Genomic DNA, 8,344 nt, shown 5'->3' on the forward strand with positions numbered 1-8,344 from the left:
TTCTTCCTGCCACGATCGAATCTGGGTATCAAAACTTGGGTACAACATATGGGGGCTCGTCCCTCGTGGCCAGGACAGGATCCACTGCCAGAAGAGCCAAGGGGTGAGGAGATCTGGAGCTAAGTGGCCTGTGTATGTGGTGAGCACAGGAGTGTGTGAGTGTGGTGTGTGTGGGTCGAGGCACAGGCCCTAGTGTGTGACTGTGTGATTGAACTGATGGGGGAGGTGGTGTCTTGGTAAGCATAATAGCTAAGTGGTTCGGCTTGCCCCACCGCTCCGGGGTTTATACGGAGGAACCTATGCCAAGCTTACCAACCAAGGGCACCCCTTCCACCTGTTTCTGAGAGAGGACTGGGGCAGTACGCATCTCCTTTGACCCGCGAGGGCAAAGGTCGGAACCCCTGGGAGCAAGTGCTGTGTGTGACTGACAGGCCACATAGACCATTGGACCTCCTTATCCCCTTGGAATCATTTTTTGGAACTTGTGAGGTTTGAGGCCTCACAGGGCCCCAAAGCAAAAGGCTTGAATCCTGTCTTTGGGGTCCAGCCGGACGGTTCAAGGCCTCCGGATTTTCTTGGGGTATTGAGGCCCAAGTCAGAGGTTCGAGTCCTCTGAGGAAGGTACCAGTGGACGCACTGGAGGTTGGGAGGAGAGAGAGGACCAAGATCCAGTCCCCACATCAATTGACACGATCCCCATCAATTGTTCGGGACTGGTCTGGGCTCCCCCAGGCAAGTGAGTGTGAGCGTGCGCACGTTTGTCTTGTGTTTGTCTTGGTTGTCTTCCCCGTTCCGTATCTGTTTTGTTGCCTTTCTGTTAACCCCTGTCCCTTGTGGCCTCCTCTCACCTTTTCTCTTGGTAGCCACGATGGGCCAAAGTAAGTCCACCCCCCTTTCTCTTATGGTTTCCCATTTCCCGGACTTTAAAACCCGGGCCCATAATCTGTCCGTCTCGGTAAAGAAAGGGAAACTGATCACATTGTGTACTTCTGAGTGGCCCTCATTTGGGCTCGGGTGGCCGCGGGACGGCACACTCAACTTAGGGGTAATTTCAAAAATCCGAGCTAAGATCCTCGATCTGGGGCCCCAGGGACACCTAGATCAGGTCCCCTATATCTTAACCTGGCAAGACCTGGTCCTTGACCCCCCGCCTTGGCTCCGGGATTTTGTTCAAACAGAACGAGATTCCCCAAAAACAAGTATACAACAAGCAGGTGGGACCATCGGGACCCTTGCACTCAGTACAGGAGGTAGGGAAACTGAGGACTCATCCCCCAAGCCCAAGTCCTCTATCCCTCCTGTTTTTCAAGAATCCTCTCCTGAACCCCCTGAGATTCTGTCCCCTCCCCCTTATGCCCCATTGTACCCTCCATTGGAAGGGGTGGCAGGAGGGGTGCCTCAACCAGAGGTATCTCAGCTAGGAGGGGCAGCAGGAGGGGTGCCTCCCCCGGCCCTCAGCACTAGGAGCAGAGGCAAGCAAGGGACCCCAGAACCACCTGAACAGACCCCGGGAGACCCAGTTCCGGTGTTCCCAGTCCGGATGGTGGGGCCTGTGGTTCAAGGGGGACCCCGTAGTTATCAATACTGGCCATTTTCGTCTAGTGATCTTTACAATTGGAAATCCCAAAACCCTCCCTTCTCTGAGGAACCCCAGAAACTCATTGCCCTATTGGAATCTATTTTGTTCACACACCATCCCACTTGGGATGATTGTCAACAGTTATTACAGGTACTCTTCACCACAGAGGAACGTGAACGAATCCTCCACGAGGCTCGCCGACATGTTCCTGGGATAGACGGGCTCCCCACAACCCAGCCTCACCTTATAGAGGCGGCTTTTCCCTCCACTCGTCCCCCCTGGGACTTTGAGCAACAAGAAGGTAGGGATCACCTACGTGTCTATCGCCAGATTCTCATGGCCGGTCTCCGTGCTGCGGCTCGCAAGCCGACTAATTTGGCTAAGGTATATTTAGTTAGACAAGGGCCTGATGAGAGCCCTGCTGCCTTCTTGGAGAGGCTCCAGGAGGCCTTTCGCCTGTACACTCCTATGGACCCCCTGGCAGAAACCAGTCGGGCGGCGGTCCTACTCTCATTTGTCAACCAATCGGCCCCTGATATCCGCCGAAAGCTCCAAAAGATAGAAAACCTGGGAGAGCAGTCTATAGGTGACCTCCTTAAGGTAGCTGAGCGAGTGTTTAACACCCGAGAAACTCCTGAGGAAAGGGCAGAGCGCCTACACCAGGAGGAGCGGGAATACAAGACCAGGCAGCACCAAGAGGATCGGGAGTACAAAGCCAGACAGGACAGAAAGAATCAGAAAGACCTAGCTAAGATCCTGGTGGCTGGGCTGTCCCAGCAACTGCACAAGGAGCTCCCCATTAATCGAGGGGGCCGCTCACGTTGCTTCCAATGCGACCAGGAAGGCCACTGGAAACGAGAATGTCCAAATCGGCCCAGGAGCAGAACCCCTCGCCCTGGCCTTGCTGGTTCAGACTCCCGGGCACCTCCCAATCCTAACCCCTCCCGCCACCCGCGCCATGACCAACGCCCTAAAGTTCTCTGGGCCAATGAGGAGGAGGAAGATTGAAGAGGACGGGACTCTCAACCCCTCCCAGAGTCCTGGGTAACCCTGAAGGTGGAGGGGAAACCAATGAACTTTATGGTTGATACAGGTGCTCAGTTTTCAGTTCTAACAAAACCAGTCGGGGCAGTCTCCTCTAAAGCCAGTTGGGTGCAGGGTGCCACCGGTACCAAAAGATATAATTGGACCACTGGCCGCCAGGTGGACCTCGGTCGCCATCGAGTTACTCATTCTTTTCTTGTCATCCCTGATTGCCCAGCCCCTCTCCTAGGACGGGATCTCCTGCACAAGGCAGGGGCCCACATCCATTTCTCAAACTCTGGGGTCTCAGTCACAGATGATCAGGGTTCACCTCTACACGTTTTGACTCTATCCCTCCATGATGAGCATCGCCTCCATGCAGATCCTGCCCCGCTGGAAGTTCCAGACCACGTCCGCCCCTGGATGGACAAGGTACCTGAGGTATGGGCTGAGATTTCGGGCGTGGGCCTGGCCGTCCAGCAACCCCCCATCATTGTGGCACTTAAACCAGGGGCGACTCCAGTGAGGGTCAAGCAGTATCCCATGTCCTTGGAGGCCCGAAGAGGGATTGCCCCACATATCACTCGTCTTCGGGAAGCAGGTATTCTGGTCCCCTGCCGATCCCCATGGAACACCCCTCTCCTACCTGTCCGCAAGCCAGGAGGACAGGACTTTCGCCCAGTCCAAGACTTGAGGGAGGTAAATCTGCGAGTGGAGGACATCCACCCCACTGTACCTAACCCATATACCTTGCTGAGCTCACTGCCACCTGACCTCAGCTGGTACACCACCCTCGACTTGAAGGATGCCTTCTTCACCTTGCCACTAGCCCCCGTTAGCCAGCCCTTGTTTGCCTTTGAGTGGCATGATGAGCAGGCACACACAACAGGCCAACTAACTTGGACTCGGTTGCCCCAAGGGTACAAAAATTCCCCGACAATCTTTAATGAGGCCCTCGCCTCAGATCTGCGGGAATTCCGCCAGAGTTACCCCCTCATTACCCTCCTCCAATACGTAGATGACCTCCTACTTGCTGCTCCTACCCAAGCGGCCTGTGAAACTGCTACCCAGGGCCTGCTAGAGACTCTAGGTCGCCTTGGTTATAGGCTGAGCGCAAAGAAGGCCCGTATAGCCCAGCGGGAGGTCACCTACCTGGGATATAAGCTTCAAGGGGGGCAACGGTGGCTGACCCAGGCCATGAAAGATACTGTCTTGTGCCTTCCTCCACCAAAGGGACCCCGGCAGGTGCGGGAATTCCTAGGGTCAGTGGGGTATTGCCGCCTCTGGATCCCTGGGTTTGCAGAGATTGCCCGGCCCCTATACGAAGGCTCTAGGGAGAAGGCAGACTGGACTTGGTCACCTGCCATGAACGATGCCTTTCAGAGACTCAAACAGGCCATGCTAACTGCCCCTGCCCTAGCCCTGCCAAACCCTGAAAAGCCCTTTCAGTTATTTGTAGACGAAAAGAAGGGAGTAGCTAAGGGGGTGCTGACCCAACGACTAGGGCCTTGGGACAGGCCAGTAGCCTACCTGTCCAAAAGACTAGATCCTGTGGCATTGGGGTGGCCCCCCTGCCTACGCATCATAGCTGCTGTGGCCTTATTAGTCCGAGATGCCGACAAGCTCACGTACGGGCAGGCCCTTCGAATAACCACTCCTCATGCCGTTGAGGGCATCCTTAAACAACCACCTAGTCGATGGATGTCTAATGCCCGCCTTACTCACTATCAGGGCTTGTTGTTGAATGCCCCCCGGATCTCCTTCCATGTGACATCCGCCCTGAACCCTGCAACCCTACTACCTGACCCCTCACCAGACCAACCCTTACATGATTGCCAGGAGATCCTGGCTGAGACAGTGACGGCCAGACCAGACCTCAAGGATACACCACTTCCCAATGCGGACCTGGTATGGTTTACGGATGGGAGCAGCCTCATCCAGGACGGGAAACGACGGGCAGGAGCAGCAGTGGTGGATGCATTGGGGAACCTCATCTGGGCAGCAGCACTACCCGAGGGAACCTCGGCTCAGAAAGCAGAGTTGGTTGCCCTACAAACGGCCCTTGAAAAAGCTGAAGGGAAGCGACTGACAGTATACACAGACAGTCGGTATGCCTTCGCCACCTTGCATGNGAACCTCATCTGGGCAGCAGCACTACCCGAGGGAACCTCGGCTCAGAAAGCAGAGTTGGTTGCCCTACAAACGGCCCTTGAAAAAGCTGAAGGGAAGCGACTGACAGTATACACAGACAGTCGGTATGCCTTCGCCACCTTGCATGTCCATGCACCCATCTACAGGGAGAGAGGGTTTCTCACCGCAGGAGGTAAGGGGGTCAAATATCTGGAAGAAATCCAAGCACTCCTCTCTGCAGTTTGGCGACCCAAGGCAGTAGCTGTGGTCCATATCCCTGGCCACCAAAAAGGAGACTCTCTGGAGGCACGGGGAAACCGAGCTGCTGACCAGGCGGCACGAGAAGCTGCCTTCCATTCGCCCCTCCTCACCCTGCCCATGACCATACCACCCCCTCCATCTGGGGATCCTCAATACTCGAAACAAGACTTAGATTGGGTGGCACGGCACCATGGGGTTAAAGACGGCCTGTGGTACAGAGACCCGGAAGGCAACAGAATTCTCCCTGAAGCTCTGGGACAGCTGCTCTGCGCTCACCTGCACCATCTTTCTCATCTGGGGGAGAAGAAACTTGCCCAGCTTCTAGACAAGGGACAACTGAGGTTCCCAGGCCGGGCAACCTACTTAACACAACTCGTAGCCACTTGCCGAGCTTGCCAACTAATGCGGTCAGGGAAACCTAATAGACATGAAGGTCATCGAGTGCGCGGAGAACGGCCCTGCCAATCCTGGGAGGTGGATTTCACTGAGGTAAAGCCTGGAAGGTATGGGTACCGTTATTTGCTGGTATTTGTGGACACCTTTTCAGGTTGGCCAGAGGCATTCCCAACCAAAGCTGAAACAGCCCAGGTGGTAGCTAAGAAACTGATGGAAGAGATCATCCCTCGCTTCGGGTTCCCGGTAACCATTGGTTCTGACAATGGACCTGCTTTTGTGAGCAAGGTCCTTCAGGAACTTGCAGCCGCCCTGGGGGTGGATTGGAAATTACATTGTGAGTATAGCCCCCAGAGTTCCGGCCAGGTAGAGAGGATGAATAGAACAATTAAGGAGACACTATCCAAATTGGCCCTCGAGACTGGCATAGACTGGGTGACCCTCCTTCCTTTAGCTCTCTTCCGGGCCAGGAATACTCCTGGCCCACACCACCTTACCCCTTTTGAGATCTTGTATGGCTCTCTTCCCCCCATCCTTCCCCAGGTACCCCGGATGCCCACAAAGCCCCAAGGGCCAGAGGAATTCCGAGCCATGCTCTTGGGGCTTGCAGAAGCCCACCGTGATCTGTGGCCCCGGCTCAGAGAATTCTTCCAACCCCCTCCTCTTCCCCCACACGACTTTGCACCTGGAGATTGGGTGTGGGTTAAAAGGCACCAGCGTGCCACCCTCCAGCCCCGCTGGAAAGGTCCGTATGTCACTCTTTTTGTCACCCCCTCTGCTTTAAAGGTTGACGGCGTTGGACCTTGGATCCACCACACACATGTTCGCCGAGCAGACCCACCTGAGCACTCTGAACCCCAGTGGCAAGCCCGCAGACACCCTACGAACCCCCTCAAGATTCGTCTCCTCAAAAGAAAAGGGGAAACTCATGCGCCTAACTAAAAATCCGATACCCCTCTTAGGGTCGGGTTCCTATTTCCATTTTCTTTCCCTCTTTCTGGCCCCATACCTTTATCTTTTTTTCCTTTTATCAGTTGTGGACGGTCACCTACCCCATGAACGTTCCCAACAACCCTCCAACCCACATCAACCTTGGAAATGGACCCTTTACAGTTGGGACCGAGCCATGGTTGTATCCACCCAAGTAGTTACTGGATCCCCCACATTCTTCTTTTACCCTTGCCAACTTATGATCCTCCCCAATACTTGTGAGCTCACCCTTAATCCTCACGGGAAGAGGAGTTTTCAACTGAAGGACTATTATCTCTGTCCCTCTTCAAATCCGGGAAAATCATATTGTAACTCTCCGGGACACTTTTACTGCTCCCATTGGGGCTGCGAAACCCAGGCCACAGGATGGACACCCCCTACCTTGGACCCACACCTTAGGCTCACCTGGAGCCCATCCGGCTGCGAGCCTCGCCGGATAATCACGCACATCGGAGGAGCTGATGAGGTTGGAGGTGACTGCCAACACCTTAAGTTAACTGTCTTGACCCCCTCTGACAACGCCTGGATCTTTGGACGTACCTGGGGTTTCCGCATGGTTCAGAGTGGGGATGACCCGGGGGGACTGTTTTTAATTAAGAAAGAACCGGTCCAGACCAAGGCCGAATCTGTAGGTCCTAACTTGGTTCTTAAACCCAACCTACCTCGGCCATTACCCCCTACGCAGCCCCCTGCTCCGAAGCTGACTTCAGACGCAAGGGTCCCAGAGAGGCATACCAATGCCCCTCATCCTTCCCTCCCACAGCCCACTACCCCTGGTCTAGTCCCAAACTTAGAGAGCCCCCTCATACCTCTACTTAACGCTTCCTATAACTCCCTTAATCAGACATTCCCTAATATGACCTCAGATTGTTGGCTTTGTTTGGGGATCCGACCCCCTTATTATGATGCCATTGCACTCAATTCTTCCTTTAATAGGTCCTCTCAGGATAGCCCTCCCGAGTGTCGCTGGGATGAACGGAAAAAGGGGCTCACTATGGACTCTGTGTTGGGTACCGGACGGTGTGTAGGCCGGGTGTTAGACGCCCACTCCCACCTCTGCACCCAGATATCTCTCCCTACATCCTTTAAATTCCTCATTCCCCCATTGGGTGCCCGCTGGCTATGCACTTCCTCTGGCCTTACGCCCTGTGTGTCCTCTACAACCCTGAGAGCAACCGGTGAAATGTGCCTTCTGGTAACGGTTGTCCCACGAGTCTTATACCACACAGGGGAAGACATGGTCAGGTATTGGGACCCCCAAAACCGCCCGTCCCCTAGAATCCGCAGGGAGCCCATCACTGCCATTACGTTAGCCACGCTCTTAGGCTTAGCTGGGGTTGGGACCGGCATAGCCTCTCTCACTCAGCATCACCAGAGCCTTGCTGCCTTACGAGCCGCAGTAGATGAGGATCTGGCCCGAGTTGAGAACTCTATCACCCACTTGGAGAAATCTCTATCCTCCCTCTCAGAGGTTGTGCTCCAGCAGGGCCGTGGGCTCGATCTCCTCTTCCTCCAACAAGGGGGTCTCTGTGCCGCCTTGGGGGAGGAATGTTGCTTTTATGCTGACCATACCGGCATTGTCAAGGAATCTATGACCAAACTCCGAGAGGACATTGCTAAAAGGAAAACGGAGCGGGAAGCTCAGGCATCATGGTATGAGCAACTATTCCAGCGCTCCCCCTGGCTGACCACTCTGATATCTACTCTCCTAGGGCCCCTAATCCTTCTAACTCTCCTTTTAACTTTCGGGCCCCTCATTCTTAACCGACTAGTAGCTTTTGTAAAGGAACGTATTAACAGCTTATGGTCCTGCGTCAGTACTACCAAACAGTCCCCACCCTTGAGACAACACATACTGACGCTGCTGTTTAAAAGGACCTCCTGAGGATGGTTCCTCAGGATCATAAGAAAAAGTGGGGAATGATAAGCCCAAAAATCAAAACTACAGCCCCAAATATTTTCTGTTCC

General features: G+C 54.5%; 1 protein-coding gene across 1 annotated transcript; it reads left to right on the forward strand.

The window, feature by feature from the left end:
* Window positions 1-863: 863 nt before the first annotated feature.
* On the forward strand, window positions 864-8,029 carry LOC123256438 (the record flags this gene model as incomplete). The annotated part of the gene is given in 10 exon segments (XM_044685055.1): window positions 864-878; window positions 1,311-2,459; window positions 2,556-4,594; window positions 4,739-5,752; window positions 5,930-6,084; window positions 6,173-6,287; window positions 6,421-6,515; window positions 6,776-7,004; window positions 7,323-7,386; window positions 7,606-8,029. Coding segments are annotated over 10 exon segments (5,299 nt in total), but the record flags the coding sequence as incomplete, so codon positions are not given.
* Window positions 8,030-8,344: the final 315 nt, after the last annotated feature.

The sequence above is a fragment of the Gracilinanus agilis genome, unplaced genomic scaffold (assembly GCF_016433145.1).
Source record: "Gracilinanus agilis isolate LMUSP501 unplaced genomic scaffold, AgileGrace unplaced_scaffold59009, whole genome shotgun sequence".
NCBI lineage: Eukaryota > Metazoa > Chordata > Mammalia > Didelphimorphia > Didelphidae > Gracilinanus > Gracilinanus agilis.